Here is a 27,097-nt window from a genome sequence, read left to right as displayed (position 1 = left end):
CCATGATTCATCAAAACAAACAATACTGACCCCTTTTAAAGATCAACTAACATCTGATCCCTGAGTGTACCTCTTCTGTCTAAACTGTTTTGTCTATCCCTTAGCACTTCCGTAAGGCAGAGTCCCAGCCGTGTTCCTCACCCAAATCTCCTAAAAGGCCAAAGTGACTAATCCTCTATCCATCATAGTGGCTATAGGATTTCTAAGGCAAGTTCCCAGAGTTCCTTATTCTTGGCTCACTATGTTCAGCAGGACCCCTTACCCGTAAGTTAACTGAATGAAAAGCCATTATTGGATATCAAATGCCATTATCTATACAGAAGAGAAGTTAAAATTGATACCAGAGATTTTAAGAAGGAACAAAGCAAGGCTCATCTGAACTATTCAGCTGATTTTATGAAAAGCCCTCAACTGCTTGGGAAAAAAGGGGAAAGAGGAGGCTCGGGGTAGAGGGGGCAGATGGAATTCTAACAGGAAACCCTTCCTGCTCTTGGCCACACCTGTTTGGGCAAGAGACAAGTTCTTTTTCTCTATCAGTACCCTCCCCCTAATTACCAACATCTGTTGTTTCATATTTTATTACAGAGCACATTATCAGAGCTCTTTGCTGCCATGAAGGAAGGAAACAGAAGACTCAAAAAATTTTTCAGCCTCTGATCATGAATTACATTTATAGGTTGTATGATCTTAAGCAAGACAAACTACTTTTCATCCTATTTGGAAGATAGGCAAGATAACCTCAGACTGAGCGTGAGCTTTGCGAACAGTGGCACCCAAAATATCACATGAAGGGCAGGGAGTAGAATCCAAAGTGCCCAGCATCCAGCCTCGGAAGATCATGTGGCCCAGCCCCACTGGGTCCAACAAAGGAGCCCAGGTGCGCCAAAGAGAAAATCCAGTGTGGGGTCACCTACCATTCTGGGTGAGTTTTGTGGAGCAAATGAGGGTGGCGATCTGAAAGCTGTCTTTTGTGCTGTCCTTGCTCGGGGTAAAGTTGGCCAGGGTTTTGGAGGCTTGGAGCTCTTTTTCTTCCATCTCGACCTTGGTTCCCGGTAGGGTCAGATAGAATTTAGCGTCTTCCATTTTCTTGTTGTCACCCTAAAAAGGAAGTGGGTGAGGGACTCTAAATGATGGGCAAATCACAGTAGTTTCTATCATGAACGCATGATCGAGGGAGTGAAATACGGTTTTATCAAATTACACTTATGTTCCTTCCAACTCTAAGACACTGTGATACTTCTCCAGGGCTGGAGCCCAGAATAATTTCAACACCGAATAAAAATGGAAAAAGTTGTGAACTACTAACTGAGAATATCCTAGATCTCTGAAATAAATAAATAAGTAAATATGAAGGACCGAGGTTCGATTTCATTTTCTTGAACCTATAAATGGTCAGAATGATGCGTCATTGGGTTGAGGGGATGACTGGATTCATTGGGAGGGAACAGCTTGCCACGCCTTCCAAAACATCAGGAGCTGTTAAACGGGAAGACCCACACCAAGTAGATGCAGCTCAAAGAAGCTGCTGGTTCTGTGATATCGTTAGATAAATGAGACCTTCCTGGGTCTTACTTTGCACTCAAAAAATCTCAGAAGATAATTTCATAGCAGTTAAAGAGTGAGGACCGAACAGCTGGGGAAGGAAGCAAGGGCCCCTAAGCAGAGAAATGGTGCCCGGCTCTGGGCGATATGAAAACCACATCCTACCACACCCACCACACCCCCCACCAGGCCCAACAGTGCAACTGTCTCTGTCCCATGCAGGACGATGCAGAGGAGAGGCAAGGGGGCAGCCCTCGACCACCCACTGCCACAGAACTCGGCTGCAGGCGACGGAGATGTTCTTCAGAGGCCCCGACATTCATACCACTCACTCCTCATACAAAGGGGATGGGATACCCTGCAGCTGGAGCCCTCTGGCTTTCTAGACTTAAGGGGCCAACACTCATGGCTCCAAAGAAGTGTCTGATGTTTATCCACATAATTCTGACTGGAGCCTCGAGAACCCATTTCGGAAGGAGTAAATATTTCCCAAGTCATTTTCGGAGCCTTGTTCTGTTGAGCAGCACCTTATAAACCACCAGATCATGCCTCCCATCCTGCAGAGTGGTACCGTCCGGGTTCATCAGTTTCACGAAGGCCACGCCAAAGGCCCGTTCCGATTTATCTCTGGCTGAAAAGACAGAAATATGGGTCTCAGCGGTGCGGAAGGGCAGCAGGAAGCTCTGGCTGTAACAGATAATTTCTCATTTTGCTCCAGGCTGTGCGACTGGGTCACCCTCTCATCAACACCCTTCAGCAAGCTACAATAAGCCATGTGCACTGTGCTCGCCACGGGCCCCTCAAAGGAAATATTCCCCATGCTGAAATCTTCTAGTACCTTCGTGTTATGTTCTTCTTCCTACATTTGCAAATGAGTGAGACCAGCAACTACTCCCTCACCCAAATCAGAAATGTGGACGTTGACAGTGCCTTCCCCACACCGTGTCAACTCCAGGTACTGAAGACCTTCGAAACCTCTGCCTTTCCTCTCCCTCCACTCTGTTCCTAACCTAGTTCCATTCAAGTCTCCTCTGTGTTTCTAGAGGATCTTTCCAAGCAGTCCTTGTCTCCACACTGCAGAGAGAGATTTCCAAAAGCAGATCTAATCAGTCAACCAAACACCTTCAGGAGATACATTTCTGCTGCCTTAAGGTAGACTCAGTGAAGTATTCATTATATTCCCAGGTTTATTATGCCACCTCTTCCTTCCAAGAGAGTACCCTAGGTGCCAGGAGGGTCCAGCCTCCCCCAGGAAGCAGAGCATCTTCCTCTGGATCTTTAGGTGTTGGCTTTTGAGCTCACTGCCCCCCAACTGGGTGTCGATGCCAGGGGCAACCTGTGGCCTGCTCTCATCACACGCACAGCTCTGAAGTCAGCTGTGCCTCACGTGCCCCTAGATCAGCTGAGGAGTAAACCACTACAGGATTACATTACAATTTATTTATCCATTGTCCTGTTGGTGGCCATTAGGCTATATTCCATGTGGGGATATTATGACGAAAGCTGTTATAAACATACACCAAACCACAACCACCACCATGAGCACCCATAACATCTTTTAAGGGCTCCTTCATAACCTCATTCAAATTAACCTTCATCATTCGTGATGTGGCTCTAGTCTGCCTGGATTCAAACCGCTGAAGTGTCCATCTGGGCTCTGTCACTCCCCAGCTCCATGACCCCAGGCAAGGAACTCATTTCTCTGGGCTCAGTTTCCTTTTCGTATAAATGTGGATAAAAGCATTATGTATCTTATTAGGTGACTATGGACAGTACACAGTGTATAAGTAGAGATTCACTTAGTGTCTCATACAAACTAAGGGCCTGGTAAATGCTATTTCTGTAGAACCAGAGGAAATTGCTGATATTTGCCTATTTGATGCTGACCTCCCCATATGGCAATTTCGTGGGGTTCAACCTAACATTCTGACTGCTCCCACTGCTCTCACTTCAGCCCTACTGCATTCACCTTGTGGGTTTTAAACACATTTCACCACCACCACTCCTCCCTGGGCTGCCGTCGGTTCCTTCTACACCAGCAAGTCTCAGTTCGGATGTCGAGATCACGCTTGGATGACAGGGTTGGACGCTGTACTACATGGTCCCTTACAGCTCTTTGCTGCCGTGCACCGACCACACTGCTCGGACCTTAGTTGCCTTTTCCCTTGCTCATCTTCTTAACCAGAGCAGCAGAGACTTCAGAGCACTACCCGTGTCCTAGCCTGTGAAACCCTTATAGGGCACTGTTTAACATCATATAGAACCTTAACATTCACGGAACCCATTTTGGGGAAATCCTTGTTAAAAAAGTTTTTTTTTTTTTTAATTGAAATTCAAGTTAGTTAACATAAATTTATTATTAGTTTCAGGCACAGAGTTTAATGATTCACTGGTCGCATATAACCCCCAGTGCTCATCACATCACATGCCTCCTTACTGCCCATCACCAGGTAGCCCATCCCCCCACACTCCTCCGGCAACCCTCAATTTGTTCCCCAGAGTTAGGAGTCTCTTATGGTCTGCCTTTCTCTCTGTTTTTATCTTATTTTATTTATCCTTCCCCTATGTTCACCTGTTTTGTTCCTTAAATTCCACATATGAGTGACAGCATATGGTCTTTGTCTCTTTGATTTCCTTAGTACCATATGAATCCTGAAGTAATGATGTGAAGGACCTAGTTTCCAAGTATTTTGCTTTCCAGACCCATGAAAGTACTGACAAGCAAGCGTATATATATATATATTTTTTTTAATAATTTTTTAAAATTTATATATATATTTTTTTAACAGAAATACGTTGCCGACTTTCTAGTACTTACATTCCTGAGATGACCTGTGCCGGAAGGTAAATCGTATATGGCAGCGAGTAACCTCCTCAATAGCAATGGAAACCTGCACAGTGATAAGAAACTTACAGTTTGTATTTCCACAGCACGTTGCACTTAGCTCATCTGACAGACCTGGTTCATGTTCAGTATCTTATTAAAGCACTTATTTCTACACAGTGAGATTGAGAGTAAAGTTCCTTTCAAAACAGAGTTATTTCGAAAACCTAAAGAATCTCAAGAGAAATTATCTTTGCCATTTGTCAGGGATTTTGAGGATGGAAATATTACAAGTTTCTAGGACTTTCTCAAGCATGAAAGAGGAAAGATTTCAGAGGAGAAAGACCAGGACTGTGGAGTCTATCTACGCAGGAGCTTCCAGACTGCAAGGTGTATTGTATGTTTATTGATATGGTAATAACGGAGGTCCATACCCAGAAAGAAAAGACAGAATACTGGGGACAAGGAAGCTTTCTGTTTATGTATATAGAGGGGACAAGAAAAACAGAAGTTCATGGCAATGAAAAGGGCAGAGAATTTGTGGCAAATAGTTAAATAAATTATAGCATGATCATATAATGGGACATTACCCAAGTACCTAGAAACCCATTTCCAAAGAACCCTTAATGCCTTGAGATAAGTAGTTTTAAAAAGCACAATATACATCTGTTAAAAACACCACATTCCAAAACATATGAAGCATACAAAGTTGTGGAAAATAATCACTTCTGCATTGAGATATCAGCGCATTTTTTTTTCTTTTTTTGAGTTTTCTAGGGAGAGCTCATAAGACTCTGTCAATCCAATTTGACTATGACAATCTGGGATTCAGAATTGGGCTCCAATTTAGGTTTGGACACTAAGCTGTTACAGGATCTTGGAAAAATCACCTGACATTTTTGAGCCTTCATTACCTAATCAGAAAGGGCATTACAACACTGTTTTAGCCACAGGGTACTAAGCGATTCACAGGGCATGGCTTATCTAAAAAGTACCTGGGAATTTGTGATACACATATTTAAATTGAAAAGAGGCCCAGAAAACTTGGTCAGAGACCAGGAAGGAAAAAACGTTAGGCAACTGCTCGCCGAGTGTGAAAATTTCCATTTGGTTTTGGATGGTCACAGCAGCCTATTACATCATTATGACTATCAGCGTCTCTAGTCAAATTTGTACACATTTATCAATGAGAACGTTATTTAAGAACCCTGAGTTAAAGATAAATACTCTCATGCAGAATTGCATCAATTCATTTCTTATAGGACACCGCACCAACCCACTGTAACAAAAGGATACGAAGGAATGATTTGTGGGTAGAAAAGAAGAAAAGAATCCACATGAGGTTTGACGTATGAAGGAGATCACAAATGGCGCAGCTCACCTTGACAGTCTCATACCAACAGGGCTGCTTGACTTGGTAATAGACTACTGATTTGTACTCTGAGATGCCTTCGTATCCAGCACCAGGATGAATTGCTTTCTTTGGACGGAAAGAAAAATTAAGAGATGATTTTTTGACTGCTTTTTATTTTAATTCCAGTAGAGTAGAGTATTAGTTTCCAGTGCATAATACAGAGATCTGACCATTCTATACATTACTCAGCACTCATCGCGGCTGTGCTCTGCAGCCATCCCCTCTCGCACTATCGCACCCATCCCCCCACCCACCTTGTCTGGTGGCCATCTGCTCTCTGTGATTAAGAATCGGTTTCTTGGTTTGTCTCTGTTTTCTTCCCCTTTGTTCGTTTTGTTTCTTAAATTCCACACATGCGTGAACTCATATAATATTTGTCTTTGTCTGAGTAACTTATTTCGCTTAGCATAATACTCTAGCTCTGCCCAGATTGTTGCAAATGGCAAGATTTCATTCTTTTGATGGCTGGGTAATAACCCATTGCGTGTATATACCCATCTTCTTTATCCACTTGTCAGCTGATGGACACTGGGCTGTTGTAGATAACACTGCTGTAAACATAGGGGTGCATGTATCCCTCGGAGTTAGGGTTTTTGTCTTTTGGGAGTAAATACTAAAAGGGAATAACTTCATCAAGAAAAATAAGAGCACTCCACCCTCCACGCAGCCTGCGTATGCCCCACACTGGCACACAGCAGCCAGTCGCACTTGGAGGCTAAGAGCAGGGGGAAGAATGAGTTTCTGCTCCTTTGTTTGAGGGTGTAAGTACAGAACTACGTAGTCACTAAGGGACCCAGCATCACCCTAACACCCCCATGCTGTAAATTTCATCCCCTTTTCCATCTGCAGACAGACATTCTCCTTCCTTCCTCTTCCTTTCTCTCTCAGGGAGCAGCAGGCCGGTGCAGGTGACCAGGAGCCGTGGCACACGTGCAGACGCACTGCTGTAGGAGGTCCCGTCTGTGCTCTGTTTTAAGGACCTGGTGTACAGGTCTAGCGTATTCACTAAAACTCAGGGCTGTGTTTTCTCCTGGTAATGAGCCACTTACTTCAGTAAAACCAGGCCTCAAAGGGAGGCACTTCCAAGCTAGTTAGCAAAGCTGTGATGGGAGCCATCAGGAGAAGACACACCCCTGAACTCACGGGACTCAAGGGCTCTATCAGTAGCAGGGAGAAGTCACCCACCTACCAGGGCCCACCACATCATTTGCCCCCGCAACACGGACTATGACTTCACTCAGTCCCCTGTTGCCTTCAAAGGTGATCATGCCGATGGGGAAGGAAGGGGGTGCGCCCTCTGCCATGCCCTCACAGACTCTGGTGAGCAGGCACTCAGAGAGCTTGGGTCTTCAGTGCCACAGAAGGTATCTAGTGGTAACTACGGCTCATACGGGGGGAGCTAGATCTCAGCTGAGACAACAGGAGCCTCCATGATTTCAGAATCAACAACCACTACTTCTCTGTCTGGACAGAAGGCTGCCACGGGTGGAGGAACTCCTGACTGAACGCCAGGATACCTGGATCTAGTCTTATCTCCTCCACGACCTTCTGTATTTCTGTGAGAAAAGAGCTTACCCCTTTTGGGTTGCAGTTTCCTGATTACTAAAACAAAACCTAAAGACCGGGGGGGGGGGGGGAGTTAATGTGACCCAAGAGCTCTACCAGTTTAACAGCTCTCTACAGGCAGTGTCTCCTCTGGTTCTCTGGCTCGGTACACGCAGTGCCTTCTGGGCACCCAGGCCACCCACCCCACCCCAGCCCCACAAGCCCTACCAGGCTTGAAACTGGCCAAAAAACTTGCAAATGATACAGAACTTCTGGATCAGAAGCATACACATGAAATCACTAGCGGCTGGAAATACTTCTTAGAACAGGGAAAATAATGAAAATAAGAGTCTATAGTCGGTTAAGCGGCTGCCTTCGGCTCTGGTCATGATCCTGGGGTCCTGGGATTGAGCCCCACAGCAGGCTCCCTGCTAAATCAGGAAGCCTGCTTCTCCCTCTCCCTCTGCCACTCTCCCTGCTTGTGCTCTCTCTGTCAAATAAATAAATAAAATCTTTAAAAAATTTTTAAATTTTGAAAACAAGAGTCTAAATGGGTTCCTTTGTAAACTCAGTAATTGCTGATCACAAGTTTAATAGGTTTCATCCCTTTTCCTTACAAAGAAAGCAAACGCACCCTAACATGGAGATCAAGTCACCTCAGACCAAAGTCCCCTGTTGGAAAGAAGTGTGTGATGGCAGCAGGACATCTGGGTGGTCCCACCTACCTCCAAGAGCTTGCCCTCCTCATCGTACACAGACATGGTCACCTCCACGTTCTTCGGCGTCTTCTTTTTCCCTTTGTCAAACTCCCCGTGGATTAGGGTGACGTAAATATCATTCCGCACGTCGCCTGCAAAAGGATAAACCATCCCGTGAGCAGTACTCAGAGAGTCATTTTGAATTTTCAGGATGTAATAAGATATAACGTGTACAAAAAATATGAAATGCTCTGACTTGGGGCGCCTGGGTGGCTAAGTCGGTTAAGCGTCTGCCTTGGGTTCAGGTCATGATCTCGGGGTCCTGGGATTGAGGCCTGCATCAGGCTCCCTGCTCCGTGGGGAGTCGGCTTCTTCCTCTGGCCCTCCCCCTACCAACTGAACTCTCTCTTTCACTCTCTCTCTCTCTCTCTCAGATAAATAAATAAAATCTTAACAACAACAAAAGGTGACTTTACAGGGAGCTCTTCACAGAGCAGATGTATGTATTGTATGTAATGAATTCTTCAGCTTCCCTCACCCTATCTTTCCATATACACCAAAGTAGCCCTAAAAGGTAGTGTTTAAAACAAACTCTTTTCAACAGTAATACTTTGTTCTATTTATTAATAACTGTTTTCTAATAATAAGTACACAATGTATTTTATTAGGTTACAGCGGCAGATTTTTTTTTTTTTAGTATGCCTTGGAGGGTGGTATTCTAACACATCTGAAAATAACAGAAGCTAACATTTATTGGGTATTTCCTCTGTGCTAGGCACTGTTCAACATGTCTTATAGGTAAACATTACGTGTATTTAAATCAGCTTAATTGTTTTTACCAGTAACAGAATCATTCCTGCTTGTCATATTCCTAGTTGTCCAGCAAGAAATTTTAATAACTAATTAGCAAATGAATAGCCCCCACAGGGAAGAAAAAATTTGAATGTTAGTAAGACGCTTAAACAAAACCTAGAACGAATGAAAGGCATCCCAAGTTCCTGGCCAGGAAGGCTCGGTATTATAAAAAGGATTCCAAAATCTGTACTGTATTAAACTGCCCCCCAATGTAAAAAAAAAAATTAAAATGTTCCAGCACAATAAGAAAACAGGGGCGCGTATTTAGAGCACTTTTCATTCCCATCACTCATCTACTTAGGAAAAAATTAAAGTCTTGCCCGCAGTTGGCTAAGGTGAAGCAAAAGGGGCTTATTCATACAACATAGTTCAAAATCTTCACGGACATACACTTTGTCAATAGAGAAACTGATAATTTGTGTTAAAAGCCTTATCGGACAAAGCAACTTCACTGGTAATATTTGTCCCACAGTGTTAAGAATGCAAGCAAAGATTTATCTATGAGGATATTTACTGTGGTATTGTTTACTAAAGTGAAAACTTGGAAAATCCTCAATTTCCAACAATAGGCAGCAGTCTGAATAAATTACAGAATAATCAGATGAGATAATTTCATTTATTCATTTAAAAAACTCACTGAGCGCCTGCTGTGTACCAAGCACTGTGCCAGTGTTTGGGAAACAATAGTGAGCCATGCACCAGGTTCACTCTCACACAGCCTATGGTCTAGTGGAGGAGAGAAGCCATTAGCAGAAAATCAGAGACAAAAATGCATCATTACCAGTGAAGGAAAAGGTCAGGCTCTGTGAAGGCATAACACTAAGTCCCAACTGTGTCTGGAGGCTGTGAGAATCTTCCCTCTGAACTGATATTGGAGACAGGAGAGTAAAAAGGTGCAAATGCAGTATGTGCAAAGGTCCAGAGGCAGTAGACAGGATCATGGTCTAAACATACGATTCGTCCAGGGAACTGATGGCAGCAGCTACCACTAATGTAGCTACTGCAATGGAGAAGGGGAGATGGGAATGGACTCGAAGCCTTCCAAAGGTAAAACTGACAAGTCTTAGTCTCTAACTTTATGTAAGGTGTAAAGGAAAGGGAGGTTCAAGCTGACTGTCCGGCTTCTTGTTGGTGCAACTGGATGGACAAGGGTGCCATTCTCTTAGATAAAATACAACAGAAGAGCTAGTCTAGATGCAAAGACCACAAGTTCCAGATGGGGATTCTGAGTAAGAATTAACCAGTAAGAGGAGAAGAGAGATCCAGTCAGATAGGAACAGTAGCTACTGAAGTCCTGAGGCAGGCAGTAGTTGGATCTACAGTACCGGAGTTCAAAGGAGCAGTCTTGGGGCTAAGGAAATGGATTTAAAGACAACTAGTTCACAGAGGCAAAATGAGTGTATGAGATCACACAGGAAGAGGATATAGGTATGAGAAGGGAAAGAGGCCTGCTGTGGACTGAACTGTTCCCCCTAAATTCGTATGTCTAGGCCCTCACCCCTAATACCTCCAAATGCGACTGTATTTGGAGATGGGCCCCTTAAACGGATGACTAAGGTAAAATGAGGTCATAAGGTGGGCGCTAATCCGATATAACTGGTGTCCTTATAACAACAGATTAGACCAGGGGGCCCCATGTGAGGACGCAGTAAGAAGAAGGCCATCTCCAAGCCAAGGAGGGACGTTTAGAAGAACCAACCCCAATGACATCTCAGACTTTTGGCTTCCAGAAGTATGAGAAGATAAATGTCTATTGTTGAAGCTGCCCAGCCCTGTGGGTACTTTAATAGGGCAGCCCAAGCAAACTGACAGAGGACATAAGGACCAGATGCTGAGGAACTCCAACATTTAAAGGCAGGGTAGGTGACATGGTGGCAAAGGGAAATGGAGACAAAGAGACCAACGTGGGTCCCTGATAATGAAGGCACACTGTTTCCCCAAGAGGGTGGTCAACAGTGTCACATGCTGCTGAAGGAACCCGAGATAATCTTTAGGCTAAAAAATATCCACTGGACCTAGTGACATCTACTCTCGGGTAACTCAAGTGACACCATTCTGGTGAGAACAGAGGGTGACTGGCAGATGCAGAAGAAGAGATAGAGCACGTTATGTGATGGCTTCTGAGATTCTGGTTGTGCAGATGACAAAGACAACAGGAGCGCCTGGGCTAGAGGGGAAAGTCGGGCTGAGGGAATGACTTCGGGCATCTCTGTAGCCTGTTCAAATGGGGGTGAGGAGCAACAAGGTAAAGAGCATTGGTCTGGACTTACTTCTCAAAACTGCCTGATCACCAGAATCAGCAGGGGGGCCCTGGTTTTACAAACTGAAATCAAGTCTCTCGATCACTGTGGGAACCTGTATTATAATGTTGATCCAAAGACCAGCATTTGGGTGCTGATCCAAAGACCAGCTGATCCAAAGACCAGCATTTGGGCGCCATTGTCCTAGGTGATTACCTGAGCCTATGACGGCCCTGGTGGTCCAGGAACCAAGCCTATTGACTAGAAAGATTAGAAAGAATCTTGCCAGCCAGATTTCAAAGACAAATTCACTTTGTTCCCTAAAATAAACTTCTCCGTGTTATTGTTTCAGATTTTCACTCTTGCTGTCGTAATAACACTGCCTTCGGTTATAGGGGTATCACCAGTGCTTATTTCTTTTTAAATAAGAAGACAAAACACTTTCACAGAATGAAGATGAAGACACACTGGGCTGAGTGAGGCTGGAAGGGATGACATCAGCAGATAAAGAACCACCTTCTTTCACAAGAAAAGAAAAAGACGGTCTACCGTTTTACAGACAACTTTTTCCTACTCATCCTTTTTAAGGCCAACTATGTGCAGAGGATATGTGTGTGGCAACACATCATCACTGCCCCTTCTTCTCCAGAAGGAGGAATAAGATGTTGTGTTACTTTAACGGAACCCCAAGTTTTATACAGAAGACAACAGCATGGTTTTCTAAAATTTTCTTAACATGCCAAAGGTTACTTACTTATATATTCTATTTACTTATCTGCAAAAATATATATCATATTTTAATATTTATAACACATATGCTTAATGTAATACACATACATATCTTATAGAAAGTCACTTGAAAGGATTTCTTTTATTACTATAAAGATTAAGAAATCAATGGGTTAAGTCTGCAAACTTAAGAGAACACCTGTGCAGATCACCAACATATGGTGACAGAAAAGACAAAATGAAAATAAGAAAACTGTGGAATGTTTACATTCTTATGACCACACGTATGGGGAGAGCCAAGAGCACAGTCAGAGATTAAGCAAATGGAGCAAAGGGTCTGACAGACACTGAGCTGAGCACACCCCTCACTGGAACTTCTTGGCCAGCAGCCGCAATGCTGGTGATGTCATCCCGAGAAAGGGACACGTGACGAGGCACATCACTCTCGGGGCCTAAAACCTGTGCTACGATTAGCGATCCTTAATGGATAATGTAGGGAAGAATTTCAGAGGAGCCTGAGCCGAGCAGAAAGGAAAAGCACAAACAGGAACTTTTGAGTTAACACGTAAAAGCATCACCCTGGGCTCGTGCACCGGGTACTGTGGCCCTCTTAGAATTTCCCACTGTCTTGATACCACAGATGCAGGTCACTAACGACCACAGAGGTTCTTATCTTGACTCAACCGTCCCATAGAAGTAACTGTTGCATGGAAGGAGAAACTACAGGTTGCAGAACAGGTGAACCACGCAAAAGCTTTTACCTGGAAGTATTATTTCAGGAAATCCCATTTTTCGGGCAATGGCAGTTGATCTATCCACCAAGTGCGAAAAATTCTTCTGAACCTGTGTGAGGTCACCCGGCAAAAGCTTCAAAGATACCCAAAGTCCTTTAAAGAAATAAAGAATGAACTTTTAGCTCTTTTTATGATCGATACCAAAAATACCCATAGAAAACTGAAAAATAAAATATACAGATATTTTATTATAAAAATGTATGCTCCCCCAGTTAGCTTATCATTTTCATGACATTCCTATCAAAATCACAACAAGACTTCCTTGAGAATTTGACAGAGGTATGAATGAACACATGTTTACTTGGGGGAAAAGAAACACGAATAAAGATAGCCCCTATCAGATACCAAAATATTGTAGAGCTATAATGAAGTATTTTACTAGTGGTAGAAAAGATATACATTAAATCAATGGAAATAATTAGATTAAGTACTATAATATATAGCAATTTAATATATAGTAAAGATGCATAACAAATCCTGAAAAAAGAAACAACATCACAAATGTGCTGGAATAATTTTCTTGCTACTTAAAAAGAGAATCAACTAATTTCTCACCTCATGTTTTCATTAAAATAAATTCCTAATAAAATTAAAAAATTAAATAAACCTTTTTTCTAAGTATAGACAAATGAAGAAATCACATACAGAAAGAATTATCTAGGGGCACCTGGGTGGCTCAGTCGGTTAAGCGTCTGACTCTTAACCTGAGGGAAGCTCAGGTCATGATCTCACGGTCAAAGGACTGAATCCCATATGGGGCTCTACACTCACTGGGGAGTCTGCATGAGGATTCTCTCCCTCTGCTGCTCCCCACACTTGTGTCCATGTGCACATGTACTCTTTCTAAAGTAAATAAATTAATCTCAAAGAAAAAAAATTATCTATACACAAATGGAAAGTTTTGATATTTATAAAGAAGTGAAAGGCATGCTACAAAAGGGTGAAATACCTATTATGAAATTACAAGAAAAACAACAAATAAATAGAACCTGTACAGACAATTCACAAAGAAGTACATGAAGTTGGCAAATATTTAACAAATCAAAAATTGAAAAATACATGTTCTATATAAGACATCGTTATCTTCAGGAAAACTGAGAAGGAAAACTTTAGAAAAACTCACAAATGCATAGGAAGTCTAGGTAATTCCCCACCAAGTAGTTTTTTTTCTAACTGCAAGAGAACTATGGAAGTCTACTTTTCACATATCAAATAGGTAAAGGGTTTTTTTTTAGATTTTTTTTTTGAGAGAGAGAGAGAGCACATGAATAGCGGGGGAAGAGGAGAAAATCCTAAGCACGCTCCACGCTCAGCACAGAGCCTGACACATGGCAGGATCTCACGACCCTGAGATCATGACCTGAGCCAAAATAAAGAGCTGAGCACTTAACCAACAGAGCCATGCAGGCACCCAACAAATAGATTTTTAACTATCAGGTCACCAAGCAGGCACCATGGTAATTAGCACCACTGGCAGAAGTTGATGGAAAGCAATCTGGTAATATGGGTATCTCTGAGTTGGAGCCTGTTCCCATCATTTGCCCCAGCTGTCCTACTTCTGGGAATTTTCTTGGGGAGATAACCCTAAATATGGAAAAAGCTTCACATATAAAAGTAGTCACAGCAGAGTTATTTAAATTTATAATGGGGACAAAATAGAAAACACTTAAATGCTTCCCTATGGGGATCCAAGCAATGCAATATCATGCAGCCAGCCACAGAAACAATATTTGTTATGAGCATAAAAACATTTGAAAAGCACTTGCTTTGTTAAGCAGCAAGAGAGCAAATACTTTTTTTCACTTTTCTGACAGGAATTACTCATGCACAGCAATTTACTTAGTATAAGGATTTTCCACTCTAATAAATCATATCCTAGGTTAGGGGTTCTAAAATAACAGATATGTATTTCATTATTTGTTTCCAGATTCTTTTTTATTTTTAAAGATTTTATTTATTTTACAGAGAGAGAGAGACAGATCACAAGTTGGCAGAGAGGCAGGCAGAGGGAGAAGGAGAAGCAGGCTCCCCACCAAGTAGAGAGCCCGATGTGGGGCTCGATCCCAGGACCCTGAGACCCCAACCAAGCCTAGAGCAAAGGCCTGAGCCAATGAGCCACCCAGGTGCCCCCAGATTCTTTTTTTTTTTTTTTTTTAAGATTTTATTTATTTGACAGAGAGAGAGATCATAAGTAGGCAGAGGGACAGGCAGAGAGAGGGTGGGAAGCAGGGTCCCCGCTGAGCAGAGAGCTCCATGTGGGGCTTGATCCCAAGACCCTGGGATCATGACCTGAGCTGAAGGCAGAGGCTTAACCCACTGAGCCACCCAGGTGCCCTTATTTTCAGATTCTTTAACGCTTCCTCACATGTCTTTCCTACCCAGATCAACTGTGAACACATGGAAAATGAAATGTGCTGATAATAATGTGTTTCCTGATTGCTTCCGCTTCAGTAGAAGATAGTTCCAGGGTGGTAAAAAAACAAAAAGTGACCCATCTTCAAAATTGTCCCCAAATCATCACTATTGTGGTATTTGAATTATAAAATTTTAACTGGTTTTTTAAAAATACTATTCGAATTTAAAATGCAGTTTCAATGAGTAGAATTTCTTAGTTAAAACTGTGTCAACAGGACGATATATGGAAACACTAAAAACAACTCAAAGTGTTTTGCTAGCTAGCCCATTATTTCATATTATTATCTGTTCAGGGGTGCCTGGGTGGCTCGGGTCATGATCCAGCCACTGGGCTCCTGGCTCTGTGGGGAGTCTGCTTCTCCCTACCCCAACTTTTGTGTGCATTCTCTCTCAAATAAATAAATCAAATCTTTAAAAAAATGAATATCCATTCATTTGTATTACTTTGGTCTCTTTACTCTTGATTTTAGGTAATGTAATGGGACAAGCATTCCGAGGGTGGTACATAATTATCCCCAAACTTGATTCTCCTTGTGCATTTACCTAGAATCAGCATTGGGATTGTAGGGGAGACAAAACTGAGAAAGGGCTCCTGGGATAAAAATTTGTTCCACAGAATTTACAAAACAGAGCTGTGATCCAATTCCGTGCTGAGTGCAGCCTCTAAGCTCTTCAGTGTTAACCGCATTCAGCAGGAAGCTGCAGGGAGCGGTCCCCAGCAGGGTCTGCTTTGCATCAGAGAAAGGCAGAGAAAAGCTTGAGCAGTCCAAGGACCCAGCTCCAGTGCTGCCCCCACAAGTCCCCTCCCAGCGTAGTGCGCAGGGCTGTGTACCTTGTCCTTTGTGATTCACTTCCTTTGCTGCTATCACCTTATTCAAGACTGAAGTGAGTGGCTCGTTCTCCCCAATCACATGGGATGTTATCAGGGGTGACATGATTAGCTGTCTCTGCCGGATATACGTTTCCATTGCAATTCTGGGAAAGTTAGAAATGAGAGGTTAAAAAAAGAAAAAAAAAAGAAGAGGAAGTTTCTATAGCACAGCTTCAGATAGGATGGGTCCTATGGAAGTAATTTGGAAATCTAAACACTACACATACCTCACTAGAGGACTCTCCCTTTCCTTTATTTTTCCATTGGGGACCTGTCTTGGTCATTTCCAAGATGAATTTGGAGTCCAAGGTAGGCACCCAATGGAAAAAGGAAAAAAACCACCTCCCAAGAACAAATAAAACTGATGGCAAATGTTAAAATCAGAGGCAAGGCCTGATGCTCTTTGTGAGGTGGGGGAGGCTGAAGTCATGGAACTGTAGCAGCAGCGGGGATGGGACAGGTGACCTGGCCTCCGGTCCTGGTTCTACCTGACATAAGCTCTGGGCCTCAGTTTCCTCATCTGTAAAATGGGCCGAGATCACCTGCCTGCAAAGGCCTCCGTCTGGCACCAGCACTCACGCACGCAACAGCTTTCGGAGGGTGTTCTCAGACCCTTGGGGTGAGAGTGAGATGGCACGGCCACCAGCAAACCGGCTTCACTCTCATCATCAACCAGGCTGAGATCCAAGACCTAAACACAGCCCCTCCTGACAGCACAAGCGCTCTCAGGAAGCACAGATCAGCCTGCTGTGGGTCAGCGGGCTCCTTCTCTGCTGTGGTCTTGTTCTCTCGCCCACCACGACACAGGCCAGCCTTCTCTGCAGGCATCTGATCTGTGCCAGGACAGCAGCGAGGAAACCTACTGCGGTGTCTCACTGAAGAGCGAGGTGGCTGCGGACTGAGTGGCTGCCTTCAAAGAACGCTCCCTTAGACGGACTAGCAGAATCTATCCAGGAGGCACTCCTCATATAATACGCTGTAAAGCTTATTGATGAGGTAAGTTATGAAAGCATCTGCTATAAATCTTGGGAGTTAAAAGCCAGAGACTGTGATCTGCATCATGAATGCTTTACAGTGCCTGTTGGCTGCAGTGACCGATAATCAAATTAGGGCTGGGCTCCTCGGAAACTCAGAGTGCATTATCACACAGTGAAAGCGACCTCAGGGCTATTTCAACACAGCTTCGGGATGGGAGCTAGTTCAGAGATGAGGCAGGGGGGCACACAACCAAAAGAAGAAACCCACCTCAGAAGTGAAACAAGCATACAGAATAACTTCCACATCCATGTGTGCTGCTCCTATCACGTACATACACATCTCATATGCATATCTAGGTAATGATATAGGTAACCTATAATATCTAGGTAATGATAGGTAACTATAACAGCGATACACAGTAACATTATACATGTATATGTAACAGGAACATTCATGGACATGAAGGTTCTTTAAGTCTATATTTATCATAAGTATAATATATATATCGTAATATATCTATATACTCATTTATTCTATATATTATATCATATTTATTTATTAATGTTTAAGTTAAATGTATCAATATATTAAATATGACTATATCTTAATGTATTAATATAAGATTATAGTTAGTAAATTATATTTGTTACACTTAACATATTTAAAATATTTGAATGTATATATATATTTATATTGGGATCAGCATCCATGAATTTGAAAGTCACCTCATTAATTCATATTAGCACTAAGCAACATAAAATATTTACTTCACCACATTCTTAGAGGGTCAGTATATAGGTAGTAGGGTATTAGATAAGCCCTTTTAAAAAATTATTTATAGCAGCCTCTGGATGAAGGAAGGAACTGCTACTTAGCGAGAGCTATCTGTACTATTACATTTAGAAACTGGTCTAAAGCTAGTGGGCTTTAAACTACATGAGAAGATTTTTATACTTTAAATAAAATTATATATCATGCATAGTTTTTGTAGAAAAAATAGAAATACAGAGTAAACAAAATTGGCAAAATTTTGTTAAAGGTTAAAAAAAAGGCAAAATCACCTTTTGCCACATCAACAGAAAGAATCACTGTTAATTATGGAGTATATTCTCTGAAATATCTAAATTTTGAGGCTTTTAATGCACTGTAATAGTTTATATTCCTATAACTACTGTATATTTCCTTCTACCCAGCCAAACTCTGGATATTATATATATATTTTTAAAACTCAGTCAAACCAAATACCAAAACTCCTTGTTTAAACCAAATTATACTGATTCTCAATGAATTTATGGGCCATTTCTTTCTGTGTATGTGTGCACGTTTGGGTGCATATATACACACATACATTATTTTATGTTCATATCCTTATGAATTTCTATTAATTATATAGTAACAATATTCATTTTCTTTTAATACACATTGCAAACATTTTACTGAACTTTATTCTGTACTTGTTATTTAAAATTTTTGTGTGGTTTACCTGCCAATTTTTCTTTTTCAGTCAGATCTTTGAGTCTGACTCAGCAAGGCCTCCCACTCACCACTATTATATAAAACTCCGATTTTCCTGTAGTATTTTAAGATTTTAGTTCTTATACTTACACATTTAAATCATCTGAAATTTCCCGTTGCACACGATGTGAGACAGGTTTTAACCTGGGTTTTGTAAATGGGAGGCTAATTGTGTCAAATAGTTTATTTCTGCATAGTTCCTATTTCTCCACTGATTTGTGCTATGATTTTTTAAAAATCGTATGTTAATTTCAGTATCCTTGGGCTGGTTTCCAGAGTTCTCAGCGGTTCTACTGATCTACTGTGGCAGCTGCAGGCTGGCTGAGACAGTCACCTTCCTCACTGATAGGACCGCTCCATTAGGGCTCCCTTCCAGCATGGTCTGCCATCTCCTCGAGGCCGCCACCACCCACGCCCAGGATAAGGCGACCGCAACTGCTAGAGCCTTAATATTCACACATACACTTCTTCAGAGGCCTGTGGGTTCACACCTGCTGGCCCATGACCCACAGGCGCCCACACAGGGTTCCAGCTCCTGAAGCTCAGCCCGGAGACCTTAGCAGAGCTCTTCAGGCAATCCTTTGGTGTCCTCCCCCAACAGGCACCCAGGCATTACTAGTCAGCCCCTCACTCTCCAACCTCCTTAATACCTTCTACCCTGAGTGTGTTCTCCAGCTGGAAGCTTGTTAGTGGCAGCCTCCTGACCCACCAGACCACATTTTGCACTCTAACAAGATCTCCAGGGAACCCTGAGCTGTCCTACAGGATGCTCTGTCCTCGGTAATACCTGTTTCTGACAACAGAGTGCAAATATACTCTGGCCTTTGTGACACCTACGAGGCACCATTTTCTGGTTTCTGGTGCAGATACAGATTTGCCCCTTCTATTCCATCGGTCCTTTCTATCGAACCAGAAAAGTTAGGCTTACCCTCCTACATGTGATCTCAATATAAAGGACTCTGAATAGAGTCTTCTGTCGGCTTCTATCTCACAATCTTCCAGTTACAAGGCTTTCCATCTGGAACTGAGCAAACGGTTCCTAGCACCCGGTTCTGTGTTAACAGATCATGCAAAGAACTCATCCAGGTCTGGGATCAATGCCAAAGTACTTACTGCTGAAAGGGAATAAAATGCTGCTTTTCTTCATCATCCACCTTCCCATGTATGATATCAGTGATATCCATCACTAGGAAAAAGATAAAACTTAATTAAAGAACTTAACTGTGGGGGCGCCTGGGTGGCTCAGTGGGTTAAGCCGCTGCCTTCGGCTCAGGTCATGATCTCAGGGTCCTGGGATCGAGTCCCACATTGGGCTCTTTGCTCAGCAGGGTGCCTGCTTCCTCCTCTCTCTCTGCCTGCCCCTCTGCCTACTTGTGATCTCTCTCTGTCAAATAAATAAAATCTTTAAAAAAAAAAAAAAAAAAAAAAGAACTTAACTGTGTCAGGCTTCAGTAAGTTACTATGGAAAACTACAGTATCTGCAAACACAGGACACTAGAGAAGTGAGATACCACGTGGAGACACTTAGGTCTTTGCCAGCGATGACTCCCAGTGCCCAGCCTGCAGAACAATTCATCAGGAGCTCAGGGTTTGGATTTTTCTCAGATCAATCCCGCAGACTACCCACTTCTTAAAATTCTACACAACCAAATGCTAAATTCTTGAGAAATCGGAAACCAGATTGGTTTTGTTTTGTTTTTTAGCAAGCCTGCATTCAAAGACACAGAACACACATATTTTATATCAGGGGTACCAACAGAATGAGGACTTGAGAGAGAAACTCAAGACTCGAAGGGGTCAACCAACTCTTGGACTTGATGCGGTTGCACCTGGCTTCCACATTCACTAGGGAAGGCAGGACAGGGCACCAGCACCACAGAACAGAAGATCGTGCAGTGATTTGCTTCTCTGCACACAAGAAGAGCAACAAATACAGCACATCCTGTGCCCACAGCGTCTGTTATCTTACTTATACTGACACTATTATTTGCCCTACTTTACAAGGCAAGGAAACACCGGTGCCTGGGTGGCTCAGTCGGTTAAGCTCAGGTCATAATCCCGGGGTCCAGGACTGAGTCCCGCACTGGGCTCCCTGCTCGGCGGGGAGTCTGCTTCTCCCTCTGCCCTTCACCCTGTTCGTGGTCTTTCTCTCTCCCAAATAAAATAAAATCGTAAGGAAAAAAAGAGAGAGAGATGAGGACACCGAGCACAGGAAAGGTTGCCCCAGACCAGAAGTTTTAAGCAGTGATGCTGGGGTATGGACCCATCAGCAATTATGGGACCAAATCACTTAAGCCAACAATGCCCGGCTACCCAGAGAACTAATAAGTGGGCCACCCTACAGCTGTTCAGACCAGGCAGGGCCCACAGCCAAGAGGCTAGCCCTGGGTTAATGAATTACAATCGGGCCATAAAACACACACTCACCATGCTCTCCCTAGATAACCTGTTTGGAGATTAGAAGAAGTACTGAGATAGGAGACCTTTCTCAGATGAAAAACTAAAGGACAAGAAGGAAATGCCTTCTCGAAGTAACCCAAACCACAGTGGATAAGGCTGGGGAAATAATAATGTTGGTGAAAGGATGCAGCAAAAGCTTGCTGTCAGACAAGACCCCGGCAAACACTGTACCTCTCCCCCAAAAAACCAAAAACCTGAAAAATCTATCTGGCACCACCCCCCTTCCAAGGGGCGGTTCATCTGTCGATGCCGTCATGCAGTTACTCCAGATCTCTGCTGATCGATGCTTGGCATTGAGCCTCAGAGTAAATGACAGTTCTCCGAGTGTACACACACACACACACACACACACACCACTTCACCCCACCCCCCTTAAACAGAAAAGCAACCGAAAGCTGCAAGCCTGATATTCAAATCTCTTCAGCCCATTTTGAATGACAGTGACTTTAAACATGCCCTAAATTCTTAGCTTTGTGGATTGTCATATAAATGGCTAAGTTCCTTCCCTTTTCTGAGATTTCATTTTAATGCTCTGTCAGGAGGAATGCCGTGCCTCCTCAGAAACTGGCAGGCCTTGAGCAGCCAGTGAGAGGGCAAAGGTGGTCAGGGAATGACCATGCACACGGCCACATGGAGAGGAAGCCTTGTTACCCACACAACCCACAAGGTCAGTCCTGCCGACATTTTCTGGCCATTTGTTCCAGGAGAATTATGGCCTTTCATCGACAGCTTTCAAAACTTCTCAGTGACTGAAACATTAATGAACAACCAGGAATGTATTTCCTTAATCGAACAAACTACAGAAGAAAATGCACGGCCTCTTGGGAGGTTGTGGGGCTTGATGTAAGCCAAGGACCCTCTTTGAGAGGGGCTACAAATCCAATGTTGCCTTTGAAGAGTAAATCGTCCAGGCAGGCAAACCACTTTCCAGGGAGAGTTTTACTGGACTGAAATCAGCCCACAGGCGGGGAGAATGCCACGAGTCCCAACAAGGCTTTATTGAGATCCTACCGTGCACAAGGCACTGTGTGGGGCACCACCTAGCGAGAAACAAAGGAGGCGGGGTCTACGTGAGGACTCGGAACCCCCCAGAAAAGATAACTGGAAGCTCCAGGTAGTAAACGCTGTGTGTCCAATACTCACATTGACAACCAAATTCATCTTGCACCGTCTCTGGGTTTTCCCTCCCTCCTCTAGTCAATTGTGTGTGCAGTGGGGTAAAATCTGCTATTTTAACCATTCTTAAATGTACAGTTCAGCAGCATTAGGCACATTCACCATTTGTGCGTCCATCAGCGTCCTCCCTCTCCAGAACTCTTCCATCTTCCCGAAATGAAACTCTGTCCCCCTTAAACACTAACCCTCCCCTTTCCCCCTCCGCACAACCCCCGGCAAGCACCACTCTACCTTCCGTTGCTCATCATGAATCTGACCACTCTGGGCACCTCACACAGGTGGGAGTGGGGCCATGCCATGTTTATCTTTTTATGACTGGCCTATTTCACTTTGCACAGCAGCCCCAAGGTTCAGCCATGTTGTGGGATTTCCTTTTCGTTCTCAGGCTGAATGATAGGTCACTGTCTGGACGGGCCACATTTTCCTTATCCATTTATCCACCCACGGACACTTGGGTTGCTTTTACTTCTTGGTTAGTGTGAATAAGGCTGCTCTAAACCCAGATGTACAAGTATCCTGAGGCCTTCTGCTTCCAGTTCTTCTGGGCGGACACCCAGAAGTGGGATTCCTGGGTCGTAAGTTCAATCGCTGGAGGCCCTGCCATGCTGTCCTTTACAGTGGCTGCGGTGTTTACAGTTGTCTCTGGGTCTTTCTGTACCTGCTACTCCAAAAGGTCTTCGGAGCCCACATGTGTGCTTTTTGCCCTCCTTCAGCTCCATGTGGCCCACCCGGACAATCTGGCACACGAGGCTGATGCGGGGCCGGATGAGGTCTGTGCTACTGAGGTCCTACAGGGACAGAGAGCACGCAAAAAGGAGATTGAGCTGCATCACCCTGTCACCTTTGTTTCTCTTCCCACTCAACAACAGAACACCATTCAGAGAGTTCTCTCCCGTACTGAAATAGCAGAACCACTCCCTCTCTCCCCTGTTCCCATCCAAGAATGACCATGGCATCAGTGGAAAATGACTGTATTCAAAAAAGGAAGGAATTTGTTTGATTTCCCAGTTCCTACTTCAAATCGAGAAATCCGATCATTTTCAATCTAAAGTCTCTAACTTATCAATTTAATCAGGGTACTTAAGAGTCGGTACACCTGTCATTGCTGCTTTCTATTCTGCCAGGATATGGCTGAGCCCCTGAAGCATGCCAGTGTCAAAGGGAATCAAAGCTTGCAAGATGCTGATCTTTACTGGGGGTCTACACAGGTTGGTGATATTTCACTTCATCTTCCAAATAATCCTGTGAGACAACTATAACAGAGAAATTTACATGTGCTGGTTTCTGTAATTATTCATCTGTTTTACGAGAGGTATTTGCTGAGAGCTTCTGGGTGTATGTGGATTAACAAAAGATGTGTAGATGAGATGTCTCTGGTTTTTTGCGGTTCATATTCTACACTTGTTTGTATTCTTAAGGATGGGTGAGTAAACCCATGAATGAGCTCACATATCTCATTCTCTTTAACGTGAGGAATAATTTAATTGCATCTCAAATTCCTTTCATGAAACAGCTGTCCAAGGCCTCTTTACTGAATCAAGAATTACTTTCTCAATAGTCATTCCAAATCCATCCTCTATAATTTAGTGAACGCAGGTCTCCAAGATAGGAATACAGAGCAATGATAACATCGGCCCTGCATTTCTGCTCTAGGTTTTGTGAGGCTTCTCTTAGTAACAGAAAGATAAAGACCCCGGGTGACTAGTTACATAAATTGTGACACACGGTTACTGTTCATCAAGGTACAATCATTTGTAAAAGAAGTTTTTGTAGAATGCTGAGTGATCAAGGAAGTAGTCACCACATTTTATTTAACTGACACGGCTGGACATGAAATCTGCATCCCAAGAAGATCCCGATCAGCTGGGGGAGGTGGTGGGGGGAAGGGGATGAAATGCAGCTTTTCTAAAAATGCTCTCAGGCAGAAGATGGACCAGAAAGTCAATAATTCCTTTTTTAGTGTTTTTTTTCAAGGTACACATTGACTGATAAATGCCTTTTGGTTTTAGGGAAAAATCCACATGTCTGTGAACTGAGGAAGGGAGGTTTTAGGAAGAGTTCCAGCTCTTTCTCTTTGTTTACCAGGTGGTAGAGACAGGTGGGTGAATGCATGAATAGTTACCACACCCCACTTGTCCCAGAAACGGGATGTTAAAAGAGGGAATGGATAAGAAGAAGGAGAAATGAATGAAGGAGGGATTTGATAAGCCTATACTGGGTCCACCACTCTGTATCATGTTTTTAGGCGTTTTCGCTAAGACTCTATTTTCCTTACATATGAGTGGCAAGAGAATAAGGAGATAAAATATGTGCGTGGGCTTAAGGGAAGAAGGCAGAGAAGGAAGAGAGCGTCTCCTGCAGGCCTCGTAGAGAGCAGGTAGCAGCACTCTAAGGCATTTTAAGCTCTGATGTCCTAAAAAAGGGAGAGAACCCCAAGAAAATTCCAGCCCCAGAGAAAGAGAGTCATCATGCCCCAGGCTATAACCCAATAAATTTCCTTCCTCCTGACCCATGTAGAGCAGCACCCCTCCTTCCTTGGAGAAGAGGAGGAATACAGGGTAAAGTCCATTAAAATATGAGGAAACAAAAAAGTCAAGACCTCCGTCTTTGCCTGAGCTCTACCCTGGGTCTGGAATGCTTTTCTCTTTATCAGCATTGCTCACTCTCTTGTCAACTTCAGCTCTTGCTCAAATGGCCTCTTCTCACGAAGGTCTGCCTGACCCGTCTACTTAAAACGGCACCCCTTCCCCAGCCCAGAAACTCCCACCACCCCCCCAAGTACTTATGACTTCTAACATTCTATATAACGTACTCGTTTTTTGGATCATCGTTTCTTACTGTCTCCCTGTTTTGGAGAAAAGCTCCTTGACCAGGGATGTTTTTTCTGATATATTCACTACTGTGTCTCAAGTGCCTAGGTCAGTGGCTGGCATCTAGTGGGCACCCAATAAATATTTGCTGAATAAATGAGCGGTTATTCCTGCTAGGGGGATCATGATGATTCTCCTTTTCAGCTTTTCATTTCGGAGGTTTTGCCATATACTCACCATGAGCATCTGCTAATATAAGCACAAAGAAATGATTAGATATAAGATATGACTTACTGTAAAAACCGCTTGGAGGTTATTAAGCTTCTCTATTTCCTTGGGCATCCCGTTACTGCCCCAACGAATTAGGTAATTCTCACTGGTGAAGGAAAAAAAAAATTATCCTTAATGAAGGGCTAACTGGCACTGGAGCTATCCGCCACACAGACTTCACAGGGTCCAAGGAAGACCCCAAAGAGCCTCGCTGAATTTATCAGGCAAGTGTCAACGTAACACCCAAGTGGGCCCCTCCCTGGTCCCCCGGCTTTGGAGAAGTGAGCGTGCCATAGCCAGGCTCCGTGATACACGCCCAGCGTGGATTTGGGACAGGCACACATGCAGCAGCTTCTGCCCAGTTCTGCCTGGCATCTTTCTTCCACCTCCAGATCTTTGTGTAAGATCTTCAGCTTTGCCGAACCAGGAATATAACTTTAGAATAATCATTCCAAATCCATGCCCTGGAATCCACTCCACCACATCCAGATAAAATTTCGATTATAGAAATAAACAATTTGTCAGTAACTACTTTTAACCGTCTGCTCAAAAACCGACTGTTTTCTTAGTTGCTCAGCTAAGTGACAGTGTGACCATAGGGTCGAACGAAACCTACTACCATTCACTACAGTTTAAAAAAAAATTGTTTTATTAACAGACTTTTTTTTTATGGTTTACTTATTCATTTACTCTTTTTTTTTTAATTTTTTATTTTTTATAAACATATATTTTTATCCCCAGGGGTACAGATCTGTGAATCACCAGTTTAACAGACTTTATCTTTTAGAGAAGTTTTAGGTTGACAACAAAGCTGAGTGGAGGGGACAGAGAGTTCCCAGAGCCCCCTGCCTCCTGGCCCCCCACACAGCCTCGCCCATATCAGCACCCCCCAGCACGGTGGTATATTTGTTACAGGTGAAGAACCCACACGGATACCTCAACACCTCCCCCCGATCCCACCCCCCCGGTCCCGAGTCCACAGTTCACCTCAGGGTCCCCTCTTGGTGCTTGCATCCTACTGATCTGCACTAATGTAGGATGACATACAACCACCATTATAGAATCACATAAAACGGTTTTACTGCCCTAAAATCCTCTGTGCTCTGCTGACGCATTCCTCCCTTACCCCATCCCCCATGGTCTTTTAAACGTTTTGTCCTCATCTCCTTGTTCTCATAGCTTTATGGGATTCTAAGACCCAGGGAGCACACAATCTGTCACTGTAGTGTTCCCACAGCCACAAAGAAAGGCTTAGTAGCCTGAAGGATTTTATTTTCTACCACTTACGATCCTATCCCTTTTCTATCTCCCGCTCTCAAACGAGCAAAGGGCTCTTCAGGTAGGTGGCAGGTGAAGGCTGGGTGTTTCTGCAAGGTCAACAGTGGATGGCCTGGGACCCCACTACCTGATGAAGGTGGACTGGTCTGGATCATAGAGGGCCATGAACAACTCAGCGTCTTCCCCAATGTTGCAGACAAAGTTCTTGAAGTTCACGTAGAGGCCATAGGTGTGGACAGCACTGAAGACAGACTGGGCCCGCAAGTCCAGGTTCTGAAGAACTGACTTAACACACAGGAAAAGACAGAAAAGCCTCATGGTTGCAGCAAACAGGGAATAATGGCAAAGACACGGGCCATCAAATGGGGACAAATATAATCGCCAGTTGAGGGGAGAAGCACCGACTAAGAAGAAAGAGTGTGTACGTGGCCAGATGATTAAGTAAGCAAAATACAATCATTATGATTTGGATGATCAAGACTGTCCTACTCATAGGGCGCCTGACTCCTGATTTCAGCTCAGGTCATGATCTCAGGGTCGAGAGATCGAGCCTCACATCAGCTTCAGTGCTCGACAGGGAGTCGGCTTGAGAGTCTCTCCCTCTCCCTCTGCCCCTCCCCCACCCTATACATGTCTTCTCTCTCTCTCTCTCTCTCTCACTTGCTCTCTCAAATAAACAAATA

General features: G+C 43.6%; 1 protein-coding gene across 4 annotated transcripts in view; it reads right to left on the bottom strand.

Moving 5' to 3' along the window:
• DOCK5 (dedicator of cytokinesis 5) overlaps window positions 1–27,097 on the bottom strand; it is a 210,854-nt gene that overhangs the window by 83,373 nt on the left and 100,384 nt on the right. For all 4 annotated transcript variants that reach the window (XR_006603519.1, XM_045069498.1, XM_045069499.1 and 1 more), the window contains exons 8-18: window positions 26,542–26,699; window positions 25,161–25,242; window positions 22,715–22,844; window positions 19,534–19,606; window positions 15,889–16,031; window positions 12,609–12,734; window positions 8,051–8,175; window positions 5,748–5,846; window positions 4,361–4,433; window positions 2,070–2,173; window positions 915–1,098 (exon numbers count right to left, since the gene is read on the bottom strand). Coding sequence is in view for 3 of the 4 variants with exons in the window: in XM_045069498.1 (XP_044925433.1) it covers window positions 915–1,098; window positions 2,070–2,173; window positions 4,361–4,433; window positions 5,748–5,846; window positions 8,051–8,175; window positions 12,609–12,734; window positions 15,889–16,031; window positions 19,534–19,606; window positions 22,715–22,844; window positions 25,161–25,242; window positions 26,542–26,699 (1,297 nt within the window). In the remaining variant the exon portion in view is untranslated. The remainder of the gene's footprint in view (window positions 1–914; window positions 1,099–2,069; window positions 2,174–4,360; window positions 4,434–5,747; window positions 5,847–8,050; window positions 8,176–12,608; window positions 12,735–15,888; window positions 16,032–19,533; window positions 19,607–22,714; window positions 22,845–25,160; window positions 25,243–26,541; window positions 26,700–27,097) is intronic.

This window comes from Mustela putorius, unplaced genomic scaffold (assembly GCF_011764305.1).
Source record: "Mustela putorius furo isolate JIRA1106 unplaced genomic scaffold, ASM1176430v1.1 tig00003937_pilon_pilon_pilon, whole genome shotgun sequence".
NCBI classification, from domain to species: domain Eukaryota; kingdom Metazoa; phylum Chordata; class Mammalia; order Carnivora; family Mustelidae; genus Mustela; species Mustela putorius.
This window is presented reverse-complemented; position numbering and strand designations above follow the sequence as displayed.